Raw genomic sequence first — 25,325 nt, 5'->3', positions numbered from 1 at the left:
CCCGAGGCCCGGCCCCTCCCTCCCCATCCCTGCCCTGCAAAGACCCCACATTTCCAAGTGGAGGGAAAGCAAGGAGTTGAAAACCGTCTCCGGTTCCTGCGCTCTGCACACAGTTATCTCCGCGTCCCCTCCCTTGACTCCCCACGTCGCACGCTCGGGAACTCGGATCTGCAGGAGGGGCGCCTCGCCTGCCCTGGACACGCGTGCGGCGGGAGCCCACGGATGCGCTTTGGCTGGGAGCTTCCCGAGAGCTACCTGCCTCCGAGGGCGCTCGAGGCCACACGGAGGTGCTCCTCCTGCCCCGCCTCATCTCGCCCACTGACATCTCTTGCCATCATTTCATCGTCTGTTGAATAAACCCCGAGCCCCTCCCCGCCGGCGCCAGCGCAGCGCCCCCTCCCTCGGCTTCGGCTTCGCCGGGGCGGGCGGGGAGCGAGCGCACTGGGCTCGGGAGGCGCGCAGAGCTCTCAGCCGCTGCGCTCGTGGCGCCTGGGGAATTGGGCTGTGGGCGAGGCGGCCGGGTTGGCCTTTATCGCTCGCCCAGCTCGTCCTCGGAAACTTTATCAGTGAGTCTCGCCACTCGCTGCAGACCGAGCGGGGGGCGGGGGCGCGGCGCGGCGCTGGCAGCGGTGACCAGGCGCTCCCGGGGCTGAGCGCCTCTGCTTGGGGCACGCATGGCGCCCGCACACGGAGTCTGACCTGATGCGGACGCAAGGGGGTTAATATGAACGGCCCTCTCGGTGGAATCTGGCTCTGGCTCCCTCTGCTCTTGACCTGGCTCAGGCCTGAGGTCAGCTCTTCATGGTGGTAAGTCCACGCAGCCCGGCCCGGGAGGGAGGCGGTTTTCCGTGTGGGAACCGGACTGCACTGGCCACGGGAACCCTTGCCCGCGGCGGTTCTCCGTGGGTTCCAGGCACAGCCTGGCTGCTGCCCTCTCCCAGTGCCCTTATCCCGAGTCCCTTCGCTTTTCCTCTGAAGACCATCCCAACTTTGACAACTAAAAAAAAAATTAATTAATTAAAAAAAGAAGAAAGAAAAAACCCCACCCACATTCCCCTTCAAATGGGAGCTCTGATTCTGATATTTGGGTTATTTGGATCCAGCTGATAAACAGCAAAATCTGCCAGTTTCTTATATTAGACGTGTGTGTGTGTGTATGTGTATATATATATGTGTGTGTGTGTGTGTGTGTGTGTGTGTTGACTCTGAAAACTACAATTGTCCCCCTGCCACTCCCCCGTAACCCCCCCCCCCCCAAATAAAAACAACTCTAGACAAACCTAGGGGCCATTCAGGCAGGCAGTCAGGAGCTGTGGAGCCCAGAGCGTGTGATTTTGCACCATTTCCCGTCCTTCCACATTCCTAGTGCTTCTCCCCGTGGGTGGGAAGCACACCGTGCTGCTGCCTCCAGGTAGAGATGGCTGCCTCCCGGGAGCCGGGAGCGCGGGGCTGGGGGTGGGGGTGGGGGGCTCCCGGAGGAACCGTGCTGCTGTCCTTGGCACGCGGATCGGCGACGTATGTATTTATTTTGCACCGTGACCCTGACAGGTCTTAGCCACCTCACAAAGGGAGCTTTTTCTGCCCACCCAGAAACTCTTGTACATCTTCCTACCTAATGACCTGGAAAAGAGGGAATTGGGAGCTCTTTGGCGTCCTTGCACCTAGGACTTCCCAACAGACACTAAAATACTGACTCAGAAAGACCTGCTACCTGGGGGAATCTAACTTAAGGAGTCTCGGCTAAAGGCCAAAAAGACGAGGGCAGGGAACTCTGGAGACGCTGGAGCCCTCCGAGGAAGCATGGCAGAGCCTGATGGGGAGGGGGTTCAAGTCCCCCTTCAGCCACTTTGGATGGGAAGGAGTTTAGCCTTGACATTGCTGACACGGGATCAAAGATCGATTTATCAGAATGACCATTTTTTCAATAAAATGATATTTCTGTTTCCGTGGTTAAACATTTATCGCCCAGTCTTTTTGTCACTTTGTCTCTCAGCTGTCACTTAAATATGCTTTTTTGGAAATCACAGCTCTAACGATTTTATGATCATATAAAGTAGTGAAAATGCAAGAAAAGACATTCTCCTTGTTTGATGGCTTCAAAAGACACCTATGGCAGCTTTGGTTATATAAAAGGTACCTTTTCTAAACATTTCACAACTAATAGAGAACATCTGGGCAGAGATGATGATGTAATTTTTTTTGTTAAAGTTTCTTTTCAAAAGTACTTTATGGAGCTATAATACTGTTTGATTCTTCCAAACATTCAGTGTCCTTAATAACAATAGAAAGAACTATTTCCAAAGGTTCTCTGTAAAGGCCAAGAAGAGCTGGAAAATGGAAATATTTAAAGGATTCGAAAGAACGGCATGTCTGTGAGGAGAGTGTAACATCAGATACCAGCAGGTGTCGATTAGACAGATACAGACAGTTTCTTAACATACTTAAACATTCGGGTCAAATAAATGTGAGCGAGAAGCTTTAAAGGTCGGCTTCCCCCCACGCCAAATCCAGACACATTTCATCATTGAGATCAGAGCCTTCATGGGAACAGTCTTTGAAGGCTCTTCCCAAAAGATGTTGCCCCTCCCTGCTCACTGTGTTCCCTGACCGCCCAGAGCGTCATCTGCTGGCCCTGGATTCATGTCCAAGACCAGCCATCGCTCCACTTTGGGGTGGCTTCTACCAGGTTTCTTCTCATGCCTGCTGTGCTGCTTCTCCGTGGAACTAAAATTAAATAACCTTTGCTTTGCAATATCCCTAAAAGGATAAGGAATTCATCTTTGAAACAGCGCTTTGAACTCAGTTTCCCAGGAAACATTGTGGCTTTGGGCCTCAATGTCAGTGTTCTCACCTCTGTGTTGGCCCTTCCCAGGTACATGAGAGCTACAGGCGGCGCCTCCAGGGTGATGTGTGACAATGTGCCAGGCCTGGTGAGCCGCCAGCGGCAGCTGTGCCACCGACACCCGGACGTGATGCGTGCCATTGGCCTGGGTGTGGCAGAGTGGACGACGGAGTGCCAGCACCAATTCCGCCAGCACCGCTGGAACTGCAACACCCTGGACAGGGACCACAGCCTCTTCGGCAGGGTCCTGCTCCGAAGTAAGTCTCCTGCCTCCAGGTCCCTCCTCGGGCGCTCCCCTCACACACTCCCCCCTTCATTTGGTCTTTGAAGTCCCCGCTCATCCTTTCCTTGCATTGTATTCAGTTCGGAAGCTTGTTCTGCTGGGGGCATCGGCCCTGTTTTACAGCTGAGGACTTAAATCAAGGACCTTGCCTAAAGTTGTGTGGGAGGCTGGGCATAGATTAGAATGTAGACCCCAGGCTGACGTCTTATAATCCTTTGCTCTATCTGTTGCTGGAAGAATCAGTGGACCAGATTTCTCAGACACGAGTGAGCGTGAGGTTCTTGGGGTACCACTGAAATAAGCATTTTCAGAAGCTTGCCTGGGAGAATGAGATGTAGAAAAAGACTTTGTTTGCATGGAGTTACATCCCTCGGGTTTCAATGTCCCTTAACCCAGCCCTGAAAGAGGGGCAGTTGGGGGTCCAGAGCTCCGTTCCATGTTGCAGCTGGGCCCAGCTCAGCATTCAGGCTAATGAAAGTCCATCAGTCCATTGTGTGGGTCCCACATGGCCATGGGCCGAGTGGGCACAGGGGAGCCCCTGCAGCGGGAGAGCCAGGAGCCCCGTCCGTAAGAGCCAAGAGAGTAAAAACCAAGAGAGCTTGCTCCTTTGTTTAGATGTTTAAATATTCAGGTTTCCAGCCCTTGCAGTGGCCACACCTATTCTGGCCACTAATTTGTTCCCAGGTGTGACTGACACACAGGTAGGCACCTTCCCACGTCACTGGGGCCATACTGGGCATGCGTCTGTTGTCCAGTCAGTGGGGAGCAGACTGGGAAAGTGTTAAATTAGCAAAGCTGTACAAGTGGCATGCCTATATCACTAGTCTTCCCTTTACTCCTTTCCTGTTAATAATAACCAGATTATTGCCACAGTATCATATCCATGTCATGTCACACCCCTTCCTGTTCCTCCAGGTTCAGATTTTGTCTCTAGGAAAAAGGAGGCAGCAGCCACAGGGCTTGCTTTTTTATTTAAATATATTTTATTGATTTTTTACAGAGAGGAAGGGAGAGGGATAGAGAGTTAGAAACATCGATGAGAGAGCAACATCAATCAGCTGCCTCCTGCACACTCCCTACTGGGGATGTGCCCCAACCAAGGTACATGCCCTTGACTGGAATCGAACCTGGGACCTTTCAGTCCGCAGGCCGACGCTCTATCCACTGAGCCAAACCGGTTAGGGCCCACAGGGCTTTCTTGACTTCTTTACTTGCACCTTCCAGAGGATTTGAGCAGAAGATGAGGATGGAGTGCTCAAATCTTTTATTGGCCATAAATGGCTATTATTACAATAATGTATAAATGTAATTAAAAAGCAGAGACAAATCTCTGCTCACCACCTTTCACCTCCCATTCAGCTATTCAGTGTTGGGTCACCCTATATCTAAATTAAACTTTTCTTTTCCCAGTAGACTGTAAATTCTATAAGGTCGGACTAGCCTGCCTTCTCTGCATCTCACTTGATGCTTTGTGTGTTGCAGACATCATTCATTCATTGAATGGTTGAGTGAATGAATGGATGAGCTTGTAGTGAACGCCTGTTATTTCCCAGGTACACTTGAGGCAGAAGGGTATTTATGGAGGGTAGGAGTGTGAACCATGATTACATAGTTGGGTTGTTTTTGTTTTGTGTGTGCGTGTTTTTTCACTCAGGAGCATTAAACTTCATATAATTGCCTGGCGGGCGTGGTTCAGTGGTTGAGTATCGACCTATGAACCAGAAGATCAAGGTTCGATTCCTGGCTAGGGTACATGCCCAGGTTGTGGGCTTGATCCCCCAGTGTTGGGTGTGCATGAGGCCGCTGATCAATGATTCTCTCTCATCAATGATGTTTCTCTCACTCCCTCTTCCTGCCCCTCTGAAATCAATTAAAAAAAAAATTTTAAACCCACAACATTATATAATTGCATAAAAAACTTTTTAACGTCCTGAATGTGAAAAGTAGTTCACGAGCTGGTATAAAGAGAAAATTAACTGAAAAATCACATTTTTTTTAAAAAAAAATTGTTACTTAACCTGGTGTTATAAGCATTTTCCAAGAAATAGCACAGTCCATTTGCTACTGGGAAATCTGACTGAAAACACAAAAGTTTTGTGTGAACCCCAGAAACAGGAAACTTTACACTTGTTTTTGCCCACCCCACCCCCCATTCCTAAGGAAGTCATCCAGGCTGTACACTTGGTAATGCTTAACAGAGGGTGTTTCTATCTTGTAATCATCACAGCCCCGGGGTTTTATGAGGCCAAATGCATAACTGAATGTCTCTGAAATCCCCCCAGGGCGTAGTGCACTCACTCTCAGTGTATCCCTCAAGGAAATTTATGGCCATATTCTGCAATTTTATTCTCTAGCTTAAGAACTATATTCTTCTGCATTCCTCTTGGAGTTTTGATATGACATCGCACATTTTTGAAAGGCTAATAGTAAATTTCAGCAACATGGAATTTTCAGACTTCACCTAGATTAGCTCACTAGTGAATCAATTAAAGTGCCGGAACTTGTCAAAGAAAGTTTGCAAATATTTATTAGCACAAGATACCTTTGGGCAAATTATGCAAGGCTCTCGGTGTTTAAGATACATCAGGGTTTTTCCTTTTCAAAGTGCTCACAACCATTTCCCAATGATTTCAAATTAAATGTCCTTCTTCTCATTTATAAAAATGATCGCCTCTAAATTCTGTCTATGAAAATCTGTTAAGATGTCTCTATATTGAAGAGAATCTTTAGATCACAAATCAAAGGACCTAATTTTGACCACTAATCCTCAAGGCCTGCCAAAGCTGGGAGTTCATTCATAAAATACTTTAACTTAATCTTGACAGTGTTTGTTTCTTCAGAGCGGTGGAGTGCTGAGAAGGAAGAGGTTGGAACTAGTTTGACTTAGTCTAAGGCCTCAAGTAAATAAGAGATTCTAACTTGTATTTCCTTCAGAGTTCTTTCAGATGAAGCTTGAATGCTTTGCCAAAGTACTCAAAACTTAAAACACCCAAGCTACACAATTTCTTTCCATTCTTCATAGAAGGCCAGATTTCTTCCTGGACATTTATGTAAACTCCTGTGACTGTCAGTGATGATTTTGCGTTGATTCTGGGAGGGCTGAATTTGGCCTAAGGTAGTTTATCCTGGAAATCATCATGAAATTCCAGTAAAGCCTTCCAAAAATTTTTATAATTAATTGCTTGGAGGGAAATTCACATCTTAGAATTGTGAAGAACTTCCTTTGGAAACCTAAATGTGTCCTTATAGATGACTAGGAAGGCAAAGGGCGATGCCATTTATAGGAAGAACATAAAAGTTACTAACACATTCCAGGGTCATAGAGAGATGGAGAACATTTGCCTCTTTTGCTTCAGCCAGCTTAGAGTAAGACACCCATTTTTCGTAACATTTGCGTTTCACTCATTCAACAAACTATCGCCAGTCACAGGCTGAGAAACATAAACCCATATATCCCTGCAAGAATATACCTCTAGAGTCCTTGAATGAACCTTGAAAAGGTCATTAGGTCTCATCCTTGTAAATGTAAAAAGTAAAAATAAAAAAATTTTAAAAAGCAAGCATTTCCAAGGAGTTGAACCCATAACTTTCCAACAAGCCTAGCTTCTAGTGTTCTGCTCTACCAGGTAACAATGCCTAACTGCAAACAAAAACTATGCTTATGCACTTAGTATAGACATCGTCTGACTTATCTCAACCCCAAAATTAGAGAAACGAATAGTAACACATCAGGAAGTCTAAATATCACTATTTAGATTTGGATTTTATTTCATATTATGATGGCTTTAAGAAGAATCCGTTTTTCTAAGAAGAGCCCCAAGGTCAAAATTTGTTTTGTTAGAAAGCCAACTCTTGAAATGTGCTACTATTTCACACATAGCATTTTAGTGATTCATCTAAGACACTTAACTGAAAACATCTTAAGGCCACATCTAACATGATACCAAAACATCTGGAGGTAAAATGCAAAACCAGTCCCCGTGCTACATTTTCAGTTAAATAAATAAACATCTCTCTATTTAGTAATGTGCTTGAATAATAAGTGACAAATATTGTGAAAGGTATTTTTGCTTTAGAAATTATTTCTGAAAGGCAGCAGATTTTAAGTGATTTTTTTCTTTCAGCCAACAGGTCGATGCAATTGTACCTTAAGCCAGGATGAATGCTTTGCCTACAATTTATTCCTCTACTACTTTCAAATTACTGTCTGGCCACTCGTATTCTATCATTGAGATCATCCATATTTTCCCCCTAAATGACCACCTCATAAAATTTCTCTTCGTTCTCAGTAAAAAAAAAAAAAAAAAAAAAGACTAGTGCTAAGTACCTTAAGCACTTGGGAATTTCCCCTCTATGTGATATCTCTAACTGTGGACACTGAACTCCAATCCAAAACCAGGCTTTAGCAGCTCAATGGGGTAACTAATGACAAGGCATTTTCCTAAACTGTAAAATGGGTATAATAAAAATCTCATTTATCTGAGAGCCACAACCTGAGAGTAAACCACATTAGCTTCAGTTAGTCACCATCTTTTATAAAACAACTCAATTCCACTTAGAAAATCTGTAATCCTTATAACCTAGGACTCTGAAACAGCCCTCATGACCATCACATTTTCCTCTTGAGACCACCACCTGCTACCTGTAGCAAATATTCATATAATTGATTTTACCTAACTTCAGAGCATGACTGATTTCTTTTTATGATGGCTAGAGGTTTGGGGGCAGATATTTTTGGAGGGCTGAGGTAAGTGCCATTTAATATGGTGTAGATACGTTTTCCTGATTTTTAATAATGAGACTAGCAGAGTAAAGATTGCAAAGGGCATTATATAATGTACACAATAAATTTTAGCGCCGAATGACAGACAGAACCAAGCAGGGCTCTGATGCGGAAAGGTGGTTTGTTCTCCCAGCTGTGTGGTTCAAAAAGTCACACTCGTCTTGACATACTGAATCGCCAAATGGCTCTGTTTTCTGCCTTGCATTGGCAGGAGGCGGTTCAGCCTGTATTTTGATTGTTAATATATTTGCTGCAGCAACCATTAATAAAAGGGCGTGCTAATAACAATGAAATACAGCTCCGCTTGAAAAATGAGGTGTACACAGACCCTAAAGAGCCTTATATCTGTCACTGTACCACAACACTGTGTCATGAGTTACTACAGATTATTAAAATAATTTAATGTAGTTATTGCACTGAAATATGTACCTTTCAGCCTGCAAGTGAAAGTAGCCTGTGTGCTAATAAAGAACAATTCTAAGAAATCACCCCAAAGGGTCCTTGCCCAAGTCTAATTATAGGCGGTAAATTTGTTTCCTTCCAGAAAAACCAAAGGAAAGCTTTCCACTGTCTTTTACCCAATACCAGTGATTACTGCAGGTGTTCCAGAAGAAAGTAAATTCACAGTCATAGTTAGACGTGGTATGTAACTAGGATATTGCATATTGCCTTCAACAATCTCCCAATTACTAGTGAAAATCGATGCCACGCCAGCGCTCTCCAGTGTTAGCGCTGCGGCCTGGTCACTGCCTTGAATTCTCTTCCCACCTCGGCCCCTAGATTTTTTTTTTTTTAATTCGGAATTTCAGTCTGAAATATTAAATGTATACAAGTGCCCTCAGAAATGCCTAGAGGCTTGGCAGGTGGGTTGTTTTTATTTCAAGGTTTTATTCATGGAGTATCATGGAATAGCCAAGGTCTATTACGCAATGAAAGAACTGTAGAATTCGGACTGTATGTACAGCTGAAAACACCAAAATGTTCCTCTCCTCTCGTCTCGAACACGGAGGGTTCTGGGTTAAGCAAGCACGTGTGTGAGACTGACGTGAATTCGGGAGCTGGGCAAGGCAGGCTTTCACTGTACTTTCTTGTCCGCTCTGTTTACCTTAAGGACAGTTGTCATATAGGCATCTAAATTAGTAACAGCTTATATTCGATGGCGATGGTTCCTTTTAAGGAGCGAGGCTTGGCTCTAGAAAAGAATCCTTCAAGACGACCAGTCCCCTTTTGCCTAGTGTTGCAGTCTGTCCGAGGCAGAGCAAAGACTAACCAGCCCTCATCTGAACATCGTTCAAAACGAGCAACTCCAGGCCGCTTTTAAGAAACGCGTTTTTGTTTCAGGTAGTCGGGAATCTGCCTTTGTTTACGCCATCTCCTCAGCTGGAGTTGTATTTGCCATCACCAGGGCCTGTAGCCAAGGAGAATTAAAATCCTGTTCCTGTGATCCAAAGAAGAAGGGCAGTGCCAAGGACACCAGGGGCACCTTCGACTGGGGCGGCTGCAGTGATAACATTGACTATGGGATCAAGTTTGCCCGCGCGTTCGTGGATGCCAAGGAGCGGAAAGGCAAGGACGCCAGAGCCCTGATGAACCTGCACAACAACAGGGCCGGCAGGAAGGTAGGGCTGCGCGCTGCTCACGGTGTGGGCTGCATGGCCTTACAGTCACTTAAGCTGAGCTGACCTTACACTTTCCTAGAGATGATAAAATGCCACAGTCACGCATTCCCGCTGTCCCCCAGCCCCAAGCTGTTTATTCTAAAGAATACCACAGCCCTAACCGGTTTGGCTCAGTGGATAGAGCATCGACCTGGGGACTGAAAGGTCCCAAGTTCGATTCCGGTCAAGGGCATGTACCTTGGTTGCGGGCACATCCCCAATAGGAGGTGTGCAGGAGGCAGCTGATCGATGTTTCTAACTCTCTATCCCTCTCACTTCCTCTCTGTAAAAAATCAATAAAATATATTTTTTAAAAAAGAATACCACAGACTGGCCCTGGCCAGTGGGCTCAGTGGTTAGAGCACCAGCCTGTGCACCGAGGGGTCTCAGGTTCAATTCCCAGTCAAGGGCAATACCTGGGTTATAGGTTTAATCCCCAGACAACCAATCTATGTCTCTCTCACATCGATGTCTCTCTCTCTCTCCACTCTCCCTCCCTCCCTTTTTCACTGGCTCTAAAAGCAATGGAAAAAATATTCTCAGGTGAAGATTAACAAAAACAAAAACAAAAGAATACCACAGACGGGGTTGAAATACCTCACCCATGCTCCACCTTTCTTCCCACAGCTGAGCTGAAGGAGTCCACCCATGGCTTTTGGCATTGTGTAGAGTCAAGTGTTTTATGGTCCCTCTGGATACTGTGTCATTGACAGAAGGTATAATCTGTGGGTAAGGCTAGCTGCTAGCCAGTGCTTTATCCCACATTCCAATGGGACCTTGGATGATTGTAGTTAAAGGATATCAAGACCCAGAACATCTTCTCTCAAACATATCATGAAAGCAACTCACCATGAAAGCAACTTGACTGGCTTCTTTGGGAGTCAGGGATGCTATTTTTAGAACCAGACTTCCCTTGGGATTTCTGCTACCGGAGGAGTAAGTAGACTGAGGGAGGACATGGCCCAAAGGGGTACTCTATCCCTTATCTTCTACCCTTACTAACCTCCTGAGCTGTGATTTCCCTGGCCAGTATTGACTCTCTACCTCCCTTTTATTAGATGAGGACATAAGCCCTCAGGTGCTCAAGGTCACATGGAGAATCAGTAGAAAGCTCAAGACTAGAACTCAGCTTTCAACTGCTAGATGAGGGGTTTTCTGGCCTAGGATGAAGCCATTAAAACAGCGGTTCTCAACCTGTGGGTCGCGACCCTTTGGGGGTTGAACGACCCTTTCACAGGAGTCGCCTAAGACCATTGGAAAACACATACATAATTACATATTGTTTTTGTGATTAATCACTATGCTTTAATTATGTTCAATTTGTAACAATGAAATTGGGGGTCACCACAACATGAGGAACTGTATTAAAGGGTCGCGGCATTAGGAAGGTTGAGAACCACTGCATTAAAAGGACAGTGTTTGAATCCATTGCTAAGCCATGTCTTTCGGCATGGTGGCATCCACTGGCTGGGGTAATGAAATACTTAGTCAGATTAATCAAGGCCTAAAATATGTAAAGTGTGGGAAGCACACTAATCTTGTATATAGCTCAGAAATTTATTTTCACATATTTATAATACTTATTTTCACATAGATACTACCACACTTGTGTGATTAGATAAGATATACATTTCCAGCATTCTAGAAAGTCCCTTGCAGCCTTGTCCCAGGAATCAACCACAAGTGACTTCCATTGTCCTGTTTCCATTTTTTGCCATTGTGAATAAAGCTAGTATCATTCTAATTGCATGAAAAACAAATAGTTAGGGCCATCTGAGAATAATCGGATTGCCAGTGAGAAGAGATGAACATAATTTGTCATTTGCCAACATAAAATTAAAATGTGCTTGATATTAATATATAAAGAAAGATCCGCATACAATTGAAAGGTCTGGGGGTGGTCTTTAACATAAAAAAGAATTAAAAAATGTGGATCTGTTTGGATGAAAACTGTCTTATTACGCTCACAGAGAGACCAAATGTCATTTAACACGAGTTGAAAGGAAAGAACTCTTGCTTAGTACAAGGAATAAGATGAGTGTGACCTGAACTGTTTACAAATAGTACCTTTCTTGAACTTTAAAAGTCAACATTCCTTATGTTCATGAATTTATTAATTTATAGTGACTACTGCCAAAAAATATAGGCTACGGTTGTGCAACCCTACGACTGTTGGTAATGACTGTTTGTGCAATAGTTTGGAAAGAGGGCGATGTACAGTGACTTTGTTTTGACGTTGATACCGCCTGCATAGGCGATAAAGGGTGGTGTCTTTGATAGGAGTGTGCTGCTTAATTACTCAAGCAGGAAATATCGTCAGATCTCTCAGATTACAGATAAAGGCCAATGGTCACACACTGTGTCCAAAAGCATGTTGACTTGTCAAAATAAATACTAATTATGCTAAATAGTTCATTAGATATCGAATGCCTCAGGTCTTTAGGACAGCAGGTCTGAGCTATTATCTTGGAGGCCCTGAAGCAACACGACTTATAATGTAAATCACATGATGCCTCACTGTGCAGAGGTGAACAGCTGTCAGGCCTCAGATATTCTCCTGCCTACTCTGCAAAACTGAGGAGGCTCCTTTTGATTGGAATAAAAGTGCACACGCTGACTTTTTAAAATGTGGCTTTAATTAATGGTGGGTGGGCAGGCTTTTTCAAGGAGATGCATGATGTCAGTGAGTATGAACTTTAATGAGAGTGAATGTATTGAGATAAACATGCGTCTCTAATTCTCTCCTTGCCGTCCTTAGACCCCCCACTCCTGACTCCCCCTTCGTACAAGCAGAAGGTCTGTGGAATCAAAATGAGAACAGGCTGGGCTTGCGTGGAAGACAGGCCTCCTGAGTTAAACCTCCGGGTTTACAGGCCTGGTTCTAGAAAACCCCACCACCCAGGGCTGACCACAGCATTAGTTCCGTTTTATTTCTTCTTTGTGCTTTTCTGTATTTCCCCAATTGTCTAATATGAATATCTTATACTTTTTAAAATTGTGGTGGTGGGGGGGGGGGGGTGGGGGGGGCAGTAGGGAGGACCAATACTCTTTATTTAAAAGAAAACACATCTATTCCAATATGATTCTGTTTAGCCAATGCTATAAGTCGTAATTCAACACTGCCATTCACAAAAGACCTTAATTTTCCCCTAATATTTGAGCAGTTTAATTCACTTATTATAACAGCTGATTAGAGCACCCTCATGTGTCTTTGTATGGTAATATCATTTTAGATCTGCGGTGCAACTCATCATTTTACTCACCGCTTCAGCAGAATTTGTGATGGTGTTTCTTTCCTTTATGTTTACTTGAAACTCATCCTTGATAGAGCCTTGTTTTCTACTTCCAAGGAGTCCTAGAAAGATAAATTTACCTTGTTCAACACAAACTTTCTATCCAGAAAGACACCCCACAGCTCCTCTCAGTGGCTCTTTTTAGGGGTAGAGAAGCCGTGTGATGAAAACCTTTGAGTTACATTTTAGGATAAGGGGAGGTGAATTACAAGCACAAGTGACTTGATCAATGGTCACCATTTGTTCCCTCTCGGGGGTTGAAAATGGCTTTTAAATTAGTCCACTCTATGGCTTTCATATTAGTCCCTAATATGAAATAATCACAACTTCTTTTACCTTTCAAGAGAGAATATATATCAAAATCATGTATCCAGCAAAATTCTGCCCTTTAATCACTGGACATTTCTATAATAAGATTAAGAGGAATTCCATAAAAAATACTTTCCCTAAAAGGTATCTCTTACTATGGTAAAGGTAGTACATGGGATTTGAAATGAGACCCACATTAGTCTTAGCTGTGCAATACCAGTGGCTTCGCTCACTGAATTTCAGGTTCTGTCATGTGTAAAATTGTATTATATGGTGCTGCAGGAAGACTGGCATAAGGCAAAAAGTAGAGAACCTGGCACATAGTAGGTGCTCCATAAAAGTTCATTCCTTTCCCTTTCATGAAGTTATCTGTAACTTAGGTAATAGAGCTAGGCACAAATTCAATTTGAACTATTACTTAGTACAGATTGAACTATTCAGTCTGATCACTACAGGTATCCATAGACTCATCTTTGGTTTAGTTTAACATCCTAATAAAAAAAAATAAAATAAAATAAAACAGGCACATAGGTCCTGGCTGGGTAGTTCAGTTGGTTAGAGCATTGTCCCAATATACCAATGTTGGGGGTTAGATCCCAGTCTGGGCACATATAAGAACCAACCAATGAATGCATAAATAAGTGGAACAACAAATCTATGTTTCTCTCCCCCTCCTTTCCTTGCTCTCTAAAATCAATCAATAAATAAGCAAATAAATAATTAATCCAGGCATATATTATTTGCTACTGTGCAAAATACTGTCAAATGTCTTATAATTTTATCTTTCAAAAACCCCTATGGGAATTTAAAAAACAGTGTTAGTATTCCTCTTTTTCAAATGAGAAACTGGGTCTTAGAGAGATGAAGGGACTGACCAGGGTCACACAATCACACAATCATGAAGTGCTGGGCTTGTGGGGGTTCAAATCCAGTTGTGTTCACCCATATGTCCTCATCTACCTTTCCATGTTGTCTCTGTTGAGAATTTCTGAGACACACACACACACCACGCTATTTCTGTATTTTAAACAAAGGAGCAGCAGCAGCAGCCACCGCCCTTGGAGTTATTTTTCCCCCTTTGTGTGTGTCTTTATTTTACAAGTTTTCTAAAATAAATATGTATATATTTTTTAAAACAACAGGAAAAATGTTTTAAATGTAGAAACGTAACTGCTAATGGTTGTGAACAGCTTAGCACCGCTTAGCCTTTTTTAGTGGATTCACAGAATTTCAACTAATGACACCGCACGTTTCAGAACACCGTTCCTCGGTGCTGCTGGGCTACACTTGTTCCAACAGATAATTTGTTACTTAATTACTTTGGGAAACGCTATTTGGGGCGCTAAGTTATATGTGGGAAAGAACAAGACAAAGAAGCTCCTGGCCATAAGAAACTAAACTTTAGTCAAAGAGACACGTGAAATACAACTGGGAGGTAAGCAGCACGCTAGGTGTGGGATAGGAAATCAGCCGAAGGGCCAGTGAGCAGAGGAGAGAAAGGCTGTATCACAAAACTGGGTGTTTGAGGTGGAGATAAAGACTTCCCTTGGGGGAGACAGGGAGAGTGCTTTCCAGGATGGAGGGGCTATAAGACCAAGAAACACACTGGAAGGAAAGAACACCAGAGTGCAGGAATGACGAGGGCTCTAGGGCGGAGCTCATGACTGAGAATTACTAGGAGCGGAGGCTGCAAACTTGAGTCTCAGCCAGATCTGGAGAGCCTTGAACGATGTCCCCGTGAAGCACTTGGCAGGTGTTGGGCAATGCAGGAGAAATTAAATGCTTAGGTTCCATGCTTATGCGTTGCTAACTTTCTAGAGTCCACTTTAGAACAGTGACAGGTTCCAGAGTTCAAATCTTCTGTGATATGTTTGAATTGATGACTTAAAAAGAGACTTACTAGAAAAACCATGAGAAATGTCTACCTCCCTGAATTTTATTTTCAGCCATAAAATAAACATAGAAGGGCTGATGTGGATAGTAAGCTTCCCAATGTTTATTAATAAAATATTGGCGGGGACTCTTTCCCCCTCCCCACGTGGGAGTCTGTACTTGTTCTTCAATGAATGTCCACCTTTGCAAAAAAATAAATAAAATAAATAAAATAAAATATTGGTATAGGGTGCCCTGGCTGGTTTGGCTCAATGGATAGAGCATCAGCCTGTGGCCTGAAGGGTCCCGGGTTTAATTCTGGTCAAGGGCACATACCTCGGCTGCAGGATAGATCCTGGCACTGGTCAGGGCACAGGTGGAAGGTAACCAATTGATGTGTTCCTCTCACATCAATGTTTCTCTCTCTCTGTCTCTCCCCCTCCCTTCAATTGACTCTAAAAAAATCAATGGAAAAATATCCTCAGGTGAGGTTTAACAATAACAACAAAATTAACATACGGCAACTGTGTTGATATTTATATTTTTAATATAATGTTTACATTATTATTGGCTACTTGTTAGGGGTTCTTAGCTATTTACATCATCTTGACTGAGGTGCTATGGAGGCTGGGGTTCTGGAATGAGAACACTAGTTCTAATAATTGAGCATGACCTTGGACAGGCTACTTAACAAGAATTGCTATCCAAAATAAAATATGTACACACATGCACCAAGTTTTGAGCAAGCCTAAGAGGTAGGTAGCATTATTATCCGCATTTTGCAGATAAAGAGACTAAGGTCTATAGTAGGGTGGCCAGAATCAGCAAACAAACTGAATGTATTTGCTATCTGAAATTCAAGCCTGCCTTGACATCCTGTATTTTATATGGGAGAAGTTCAGAGGGTGAAGGGACCCAGAGTTTCTCTCTCATGCCCCACCCAATCCTGCACCACTCAAGATTAGCACTGTGGAGCAGTGGGGCGCCCAGACAAAGCAGGCACTCCTAAGTTCTCTCTGCAGGAAATGCCTCCAAAGTAAACAGGAATGGATATCATCCAAGATGTAAACATGACCTTATAGCAAGTAAACTTAGGGCCTAATAAAGACTTCCAAGAATAGGTCCTGTGATGCCATTTAATATACATAATAAATAATGCGTCTGAACCAAGAGAACTGGGCAGGATTCAAGAGAAATCACTCTTAAAGAAGACTTACCAATAGAGAAGCAAATGGTAACATTGAACTGAACTATAGAGCCAGATTGCTTTAACCTCCTATTCATCCTAACCCTCCCTTCAACAGCATTCAACATCTTTATGAGGCACAACCTTCACTTAGTAGAAATGTGTTTTCTGATTGGTCTCCTTAGTTCATAAAATTGAATGCCTTTTGAAAAATGAGATCAGCTCTACCAGCCTCACTTCTGTCTTGTTGGACTCAAAAGCAGTATGTGCTTGATACTGTAGATCTTTATACAGCACATGAATTAAAAACCACCAAGGCTTAAAGTCCCAAAGCAGAGAATAACTTAACAAAGTGCTTACAGTTCTATGTAAAGTTCTGTTACTCATAGAAAAATGTTTTTTAGACTGGCCTCATTAGTCAATGAGAATTATTGTGCCCCCCCCCGCCCCCCCCCCCCAATGTATACACACATTAACAGCTGGTAACTCGGTTTTGAAAATGAAATGTATTTTTTAATAAACCCTGCCTTTTTAATTATTCAAAGTGTGTATATACATTTTTGGGGGGACAGCCTATATATGGTTAGACAAGAGTAATGTTCTTTTTTTAAAAATATATTTTATTGATTTTTTACAGAGAGGAAGGGAGAGGGATAGAGAGCTAGAAACATCGATGAGAGAGAAACATCGATCAGCTGCCTCCTGCACACCCCCCACTGGGGATGTGCCTGCACCCAAGGCACATGCCCTTGACCGGAATCGAACCCGGGACCCCCCCAGTCTGCAGGCTGATGCTCTATCCACTGAGCCAAACCGGTCAGGGCAAGAGTAATGTTCTTGAATTCCACAAATAAAAATTCCACACCTTATATTTCCTAGCTAAGCCCACCCACAGTCACTGTTTTCAAAGAATGATGGTGCTCAAGAAATAACAATGTCTTATTTAAGTTAATAAATTATTGCATAAGCAAATTAACTGCACAGGCCAGTAATAAATATTCCTTGTTTCCCTAGTTTCAAAGCATATATATTTGAAAGATGTAAGTTGGTCTGATTTTCAGTAACTCAGAGGCATTGACCTGTCAAAAGGATTTAACTGTTTATAAATGTACTAGAGGCCCAGTGCACGGATCCCTGCACCAGTGGGGTCCCTTGGCCTGGCCTGCGGGGATTGTGCTGAAACCAGCTCTCCAACATCCGCCAAGGGGTCCCGGATTGTGAGAGGGTGCAGGCCAGGCCAAGCGACCCCACGAGTGCACCATCGGGGTTGGGGAGGAACCGCAGGAGGGCTCCAGGGTATGTCTGGCCCATCTTGCCCAGTCCCAATCTTCCAGACCCCAGCAGCAAGCTAACTTACTTGTCAGAGTGTCCGCCCCCTGGTGGTCAGTGCGCATCATAGTGACTGGTCAAACAGTTGAACAAATGGTTGGACACTTAGCATATTAGGCTTTTATTATATAGGATTTGGCTTTAGGCCAGCATCTGAAAATTAAATAATGTTTTAATGTTTGTTTCCCTCAGGAAAATTGATATAGGTGCAGAAGTGTTGCTTTATGGCATAGCCCCAACTAAAAAGTGAAGTACTAACACTGCTTTGAATGCTCAAGTTAACTAAATAAGTTAGTTAAAACATAGCATCTAAGAACCTAAAATAAATTTTGAGTAGGATTTCTAAGGCAAGGTCAGTTGTGAAGTTGGCATACCTTTCAAACAGGTGGGTTGCCCTTTTTTCTAACAGGAAGAGAATCACAGGACACAATACAGGGGTTTTTCAACTTAGCCAAATGCAGAAACTTACAACAAAACTAGCTTCATGTAAGAAGTCTTACAAAGACACCCTGGCATTGCTGGGGTTAGTCTTCAGAAAAGCTGAAGTAAGAAACCCAAATTTCATTCTCCTTTGGAGAAGTTTGTCTTTATAACTGGCAAAACAATTCTCTGTAGACTAATTAGATATGCAAACACTAAGTGTAAATACTTTTGTAGACTCCACTGAGCCTAGAGACCATAAACTCCAGGGGGTTGGCCAACGCCCATTTTAGAAACACAGGTAGAGTGATTTAAGGCGGCAGCCTGGTGTCAGGCAGGCGTGGGTTACATTCTGCCTTAGCCACACTGGCTGGGAGACCCGAGAGCAAGGTCCTCAGCTTGTAGGTGTCTGAATGACCTCATCTGTGAAATGGGATGAAAATAATATAAACCTTCCATGCTTGTGGGGATTGAGTAAATAGTGAAAATGAAGTACCCAGCAGGGTTTGACATGGTAAGAGCCTAATGATGTTATGACTCCTTATTATAGGATGTTCTAGCCTGAACAGTGCAATGCCTTTCCTTCTTCCATCGCTTCTGTTTTTAAATTCAGATGTCTCTGTGGTGTGTAATATTTATAAGTTTCTTAAATTCTAAGAGTAGAGAATAGCCTCTGTAAACCTGAAGGCTAAAAATGCTAAAAACCAAAGATTTAAGGACCATCAAAACTTTGCCAAGATTTTAACATTGAAGCAATTATGAGCTTATTGAAAATGTTTATTGAGAAAAGTTAGCTGGTAAGCTAAGAATGATTCCTATGAGACTAAACACCAAGAGTCCTTAGCAGTCAAATTTATTTGTCTTAAAAAGTAGTCATGCCCTAACCGGTTTGGCTCAGTGGATAGAGCGTCAGCCTGCAGACTGGAGGGTCTCAGGTTCGATTCAGGTCAGGGGCATGTACCTTGGTTGCGGGCACATCCCCAGTAGGGGATGTGCAGGAGGCAGCTGATCAGTGCTTCTCTCTCATCAATGTTTCTAACTCTCCATCCCTCTCCCTTTCTCTCTGTAAAAAATCAATAAAATATATATTTTTTAAAAGTAGTCATGTCAAATGAGCAAGGATGTATTGACAGGATGCCACAGAGTAAACATAAGATGCGATTAAGCAAATGGTGTGGAGAGAAGGGTTGATGAAGAATTGAGCTGGCCACGATGGTGACATAAAAAGCCTGAGGGCTGTGAGGATGTGAAGAGAAGAACAAAAGAGAAGGCTGGAAATGGCATCTTGACTGCAGCCTGCTTTAAGAATTAAAGAAAAAGGAAGTAGAACAAGAGGCCCTTTAGAAAAGATCCAAGACAAAATAGAAAATAGAACCCGTGTCGTGCATGGGCTGGGCCTAAGTTTCCAGAAAATGTTCTCAGCATCACTCATTGGAGAAAAACAGCAAGTCACTGTACTGGATTCTTTCCTGTGTTCTTTCTTTTGTGAAAACAATACTTGCATGAACAAAAGTAACAAATGGAGCCGTGCAAAAGTGTATCATAAAATGGACCATTTCATCTCCTCAGAATCCTGGTCTCCTTCCAGAACATTTCACAGTGTAAGTGGACTCTAGGCTGTGGACAGGACATATGCTATTACACCTCTTCATTCCCAGAACCTCATTAAAGACATAGTCATGAAATAAAAAATGGTTGAAGTCAACAGTAAAGAGAATGGCCAAAGCAATGAGGGAGCTCAACAAGTTTCAGGAGAGTGGAAAGCAAATGAAGACATTGTAACTGATAAAGAGAGATGGAGAAGCCACAGCAGATGGGCGAAAAGAAAAAGCAGGTGGAGCAATAGCCAACGTGGGAACAAAGATGCTCTGAGAAAATTTTATATACAAATGAGCACTGGAGAGAAGCACAGGCCTGAACATTGGGATTAACTGAAAAACCCATAGATGGAATCCTGAATCCCATCCCCTCCTCTCCACCCTCGAGCAGAATCCTGGAAGTCTGGCATAACCTCACAAGCTTTTTGGAGTTAGCTTCAAGCATAAAAACCAGTATCCCACCTACTCACCAAAAAGTAAACCTCTGTCCCACAAGCTCCACCCATATCACCAGAGTTTCTGATTATGACTTCATTCTTAGATATGAAGAGACTGTCCAAGGATTACCATACATTTGAGCAAATTCAGCAGTATGAAAGAAAAAGGTCAAAAAGGGGAGGAAAAATGCCCCCCATGAGAAAAAAATCAATAAATCAGGGATGAGAAGAGAATATTTAAAAAGCCTACTTAGTCTACTTACAGAGATTCAAGAAGATAGTAGTAACATCCATAAACAATAAGGATGGATGCTTGGAAAAACTGACAAGAAGAGAACTAGAAAGAACTTGGAAGAGAAAGCCAAAGAGATCTCCCAGAAAGTAAAACAGTAGCCTGAAAGACACACGGAGTTTAAGGAGATTCACAAAAACATCCATCTTCACCACTTGAATTTGAAACCAACTGAAAGATGGACAAGGGAGGCGGATGGATGGAGCAACCGCATCTGTCGCACTACCGAGAAGAAAGCTGCCCTGAACTGGGCAGACTTATCACCCAGTCACTGGCTGGGCACTGAGCTCTCTGCAGGGAGCCACTTGCTGGAGGGTAGGAGCTGATTACAAGGCATCCCCACAGGCCAGCAGATGCCCAAAGAGAAGGACCCTCAGGCACACAAGTCCTGTTCTTTCCTTTAAACTCACCAGTTGGACAAATCACTTCTTTTCCCCTGGGGGAGAAATGTGTGAGGGGGAGGAGAAAACCAGGAGCATTACTCTAATGGAATTTCTTCCTCAAGAAGCCGAGAAGAAACGATGAAAAATAGTAAAGAGAAAATATAAGAGACATGGAGGATGAATTCAGAAGATGCAGCAACTGACTAATTAGAATGCCACGAAGAGAAACTAAACAAGTAAGGGAAACAAAGTGCAGAGAAAAGGTCTCAGTGCCAGAGGACACGAGTTTCCCAATTGAAAGGGCCCACTGAAGGCTGAGTAGGATTGTTTTTAATCCTAAATTAAATATTTCATTAGGATATTTCAAACACTGAAGATAATGGAACGTTTCTAGAAGCTTTTATGTAGAAAAAGAATCAGTTTAGAAAGATGTAGTAAGACATCAGACTTCCCATCCACAATACTGCAAGCCAAGGCCTATGGAGTAATACCTCCGCAGTTTTCAAGGAAAATTCTTTTCATTTTAGAATTCTATACTCAGCCAAACTATCAATCAAGTGTGAAGGCTAAATAGGCATCTTAGATATGCGAGAATTCAGGAAATGTACCGCCTGAGCACCCTCAAGCAGGGGCTGCAGCGAAGGAATAAAGGAGGGAAACAGGAGAAAACATGGCACCTCGCAGAGCATGTCCAAGGTGGGAGAGCAGGATATTAGGTCTCAGCTGTGTAGCCAGGCCAGGCGGAATGAGGAGGAGGAGGAGGACTATGGAGCCCCCAGGAAACAAGGAGAAGTGATGGAGTAGGGAGAAGGACTGAGAGGATGGAAAGGATTAAGTTACAGTAAATGCAATTGGTTTCAAGTAAAATTAGAAAACACCAAACTTCAGTCCAGGAACGTTCTTCTTTGGCACAGAGATTGTGATATTGGACCATAGATTATGAAACTCAGTCCTGGCACTGTCTGTGGTTGTGCAGTTAGCAGTATCACATAGATATTTGTTGTTTTGAGTTTTTAGAATCAAAGTCTAGACATATTTAGAGGGTGACTTAACTATAGTTACAGAACAAAACATTTTTAAAAATTCTCACCAGAGGATATGTTTTTACTGATTTTTTAGAGAGAGAGGGAGATAGAGATAGAGCTAGAGCTAGAGATAGAGATAGAGATAGAGATAGAGATAGGGATAGGGATAGGGATAGGGATAGGGATAGGGATAGGGATAGAGATAGAGATAGATACATACATACATACATACATACATACATACATACATACTTACATCAGTGTGAGAGAGAAACATGGATTAGTTGCCTCCCGGATGTGCCATGACCAGTATTAAACCTGCAGCCTTTTGGTGTACAGGACGATGCTTCAACCAACTGAGCTGCCTGGCCAGGGCCAGAACAGGACTCTGATGCATATCATCTTTGTTGCTATAAAAGGACAGGCACTGTTGACTGAGACTGAGGTAGAAGGGGAGGAGGGACTGCAATATCCTCCTAATAGATAGCACCTGTGACTTCTGGAACAGGGAAGGTGTAAGTGTGCTCCTGGAAGTTGCAGAGATCACCAGAATCCTCATACAACATGTTGGGAGTTGGGGGAGGCAAGTGAGGACTAAGTGAAGTTCGCACTCTCCATAATAAGAAATACGGAACCTTGGTTACAGGTACATAAACAGTGATATGCAGAGCTGCCACATTCAGTTGTGCCAGGTTTACACCACACACCTCCAGAGAGCTCCATTCACCTCTTAACATAGGGGTGCATATATCCTTTCTGATTGGTGTTTCTGGTTTCTTGGGATATATTCCTAGAAGTGGGATCACCGGGTGAAATGGGAGTTCCATTTTTAATTTTTTGAGGAAACTTCATACTGTTTTCCACAGAGGCTGCAACAGTCTGCATTCCCACCAGCAGTGTACTAGGGTTCCCTTTTCTCCACATCCTCGCCAATACTTGTCATTTGTTGATTTGTTGATCGTTGCCATTCTGGCAGATGTGAGATGATACCTCATTGTTATTTTAATTTGCATCTCTGATGATCAGTGACTTTGAGCATTTTTGAATATGACTCTTGGCCAGTTGTATGTCCTCTTTGGGGAAGTGTCTGTTTAGGTCCTTTGCCTAATTCTTTAATTGGATTACTTATCTTCCTTTTGTTAAGTTGTATGAGTTCTTTATATATTTTGAAAATTAACCCCTTATCAGATGTAGCATTGACAAATACGTTCTCCCATACAATGGGATCTCTTTTCATTTTGTTGATGGTTTCTTTAGCTGTGCAGAAGCTTTTTGTTTTGATGCAGTCCCATTTGTTTGTTTTTTCCTTTGTTTCCTTTGCTCTAGGACAGCGGTTCTCAACCTGTGGGTCGCGACCCCTTTGTCAGTCAAACGACCCTTTCACGGGGTCGCCTAAGACCATCCTGCATATCAGATATTTACATTACGATTCATAACAGTAGCAATATTACAGTTATGAAGTAGCAACGAAAATAATTTTATGGTTGGGTCACAACATGAGGAACTGTATTTAAAGGGCCAGAAGGTTGAGAACCACTGCCTAGGAGATGTATCTACAACCATACTAGTATTGCTATGAGAGATGTCTGAGACTTTGCTGCCTATGATTTCTTCTGGGATTTTTATGGTTTCATGATGTACATTTAAGTCTTTTGTCCATTTTGAGCTTATTCTTGTGCATGGTGTAAGTTGGTGGTCTAGTTTTATTTTTCTGCATGTACCTGTCCAATTTCCCCAACACCATTTATTACAGAGATCGTCTTGACTCCATTGTATGCTCTTGCCTCCTTTGTCAAATATTAATTGAGTGTAATGGCTTAGGTCAATTTCTGGGTTCTTTGCTCTGTTCCATTGATCTAAATGTCTGTTCTTGTGTCAGTACCAGGCTGTTTTTATTATAATGGCTTTGTAGTATAATTTTTATATCCAGTATTATAATTCCTCATACTTCGTTCTTCTTTCTCAAGATTGCTGAGGTATTTGAGGTCTTTTTGCATTCCATATAAATTTTTGGAGTATTTGTTCTAGATCTGTGAAATATGCCATTGGTATTTTAATAGGGATTGTGTTGAATCTATAGATTGCTTTGGGTAGTAAGGACGTTTTAATATTGTTAATTCTTCCAATCCATGAACACAGTATATTCTCCCATTTATTTTTATCTTCTTCTATTTTTTCAATGTCCTATAGTTTTCTGAGTACAGGTCGTTTACCTCCTTGGTTAAGTTTATTCCAAGGTATCTTTTTTTGTTGTTGTTGTTGCAAGAGTAAATTGGATTGTATTTTTAGTTTCTCTTTCTGAGAGTTCATTATTAGTGTATAAATATGCCATCTATATCTGGTTGTTAATTTTGTACCCTGCCATTTTGCCAAATTCATTTACTAAATCTAGTGAGTTTTTTTGTGGAGTCTTTATTTTTTCTATATAAAATATTATGTTATCTGTGAATGATGACAGTTTCACTTCCTCCTTTGCAATGTGGATGCCTTTTATTTTTTCTTCTTGACTGATCGCTGTGGCCAGGACTTCCAGTACTATGTTGAATAAGAGTGGTGAGAGCGGACATCCCCTTTCTTGTTCCTGAGCTTAAGGGGAATGGTTTTAGTTTTTGCCCATTGAGTATATTGGCTGTAGGTTTTTCATATATGGCCTTTACTATGTTGACATATGATCCCTCTATTTCCACTATGCTGAGATATTTATAAAAAATGGGTGCTGTATTTTTTCTGAATGATTTTTCTGCATCTATTGATATGGTCACATGATTTTTATCTTTCATTTTGTTTATGTGATGTATCACATTAATTGACTTGTAAATATCGTACCATCTTAGCATACCTGGGATGAATAACACTTGGTCATGGTGAGTAATCCTTTAAATACATTTTAGATGCAATTTGCTAATATTTTGTTGTGGATTTTGGCATCTATGTTCATCAGGGATACTGGCCTATAATTTTCTTTCTTTATAGTGTCTTTATCTGGCTTTGGAATTAGGATAATACTGGCCTCATAAAAAAGCTTGAAAGTGTTCCTTCCTCTTGCGTTGTTTTTTAATAGGTTGAGGATAGGAGTTAGTTCTTTTAATGTTTGCTAAAACTCCTCTGTGAAGCCATTCAGATCAGGACTTTTATTTACTGGGAGTTTTTGATTACTACTTCAGTTTCATTAGTTGTTATTAGCCTGTTCCGATGTTCTGATTGTTCCTGATTCAGTTTTGGAAGACTGTGTGTTTCTAGGAATTTTTTCATTTTTCCCAGCTTGTTCAATTTGTTGCCATATAGTTGTTTGTAATATTTGTTTATAATCCTTTGTATTTCTGTGGGATCAGTTGTTACTTCGCTTCTTGTTTCTGATTTTATTCACTTGGGACTTTGCTCTTTATTTCATGATGCGCCTGGCTAGCAATTCGTCAATCTTATTTATCTTTTCAACGAACCAGCTCTTGGTTTAATTGATTTTTTGCATTGTTTTTAAAATTTCTACATCATATTTTTCCCCACTCTGATCTTTATTATTTCCTTCCTTCTACTTACTCTGGGATTTTCTTGTTCACTTTCTAATTCTTTGAGTTGTAGGGTTAGATGTCTTATTAGAGATAACTAATTTGTTTC

The 25,325-nt window shown here is 42.4% G+C and overlaps 1 protein-coding gene across 1 annotated transcript in view; it reads left to right on the top strand.

The window, feature by feature from the left end:
* The first annotated feature begins 9 nt into the window (after window positions 1–9).
* WNT2 (Wnt family member 2) overlaps window positions 10–25,325 on the top strand; it is a 59,622-nt gene continuing 34,306 nt past the window's right edge. Inside the window, exons 1-3 of the mRNA XM_059711614.1 lie at window positions 10–807; window positions 2,873–3,099; window positions 9,250–9,527. Of these exons, the coding sequence (XP_059567597.1) occupies window positions 725–807; window positions 2,873–3,099; window positions 9,250–9,527 (588 nt within the window). The 5' untranslated portion in view covers window positions 10–724. The remainder of the gene's footprint in view (window positions 808–2,872; window positions 3,100–9,249; window positions 9,528–25,325) is intronic.

Source organism: Myotis daubentonii, chromosome 10 (assembly GCF_963259705.1).
Source record: "Myotis daubentonii chromosome 10, mMyoDau2.1, whole genome shotgun sequence".
Taxonomy (NCBI): domain Eukaryota; kingdom Metazoa; phylum Chordata; class Mammalia; order Chiroptera; family Vespertilionidae; genus Myotis; species Myotis daubentonii.
The sequence above is the reverse complement of the archived record's forward strand: the minus strand, read 5'-3'. Positions and strand labels throughout refer to the sequence as shown.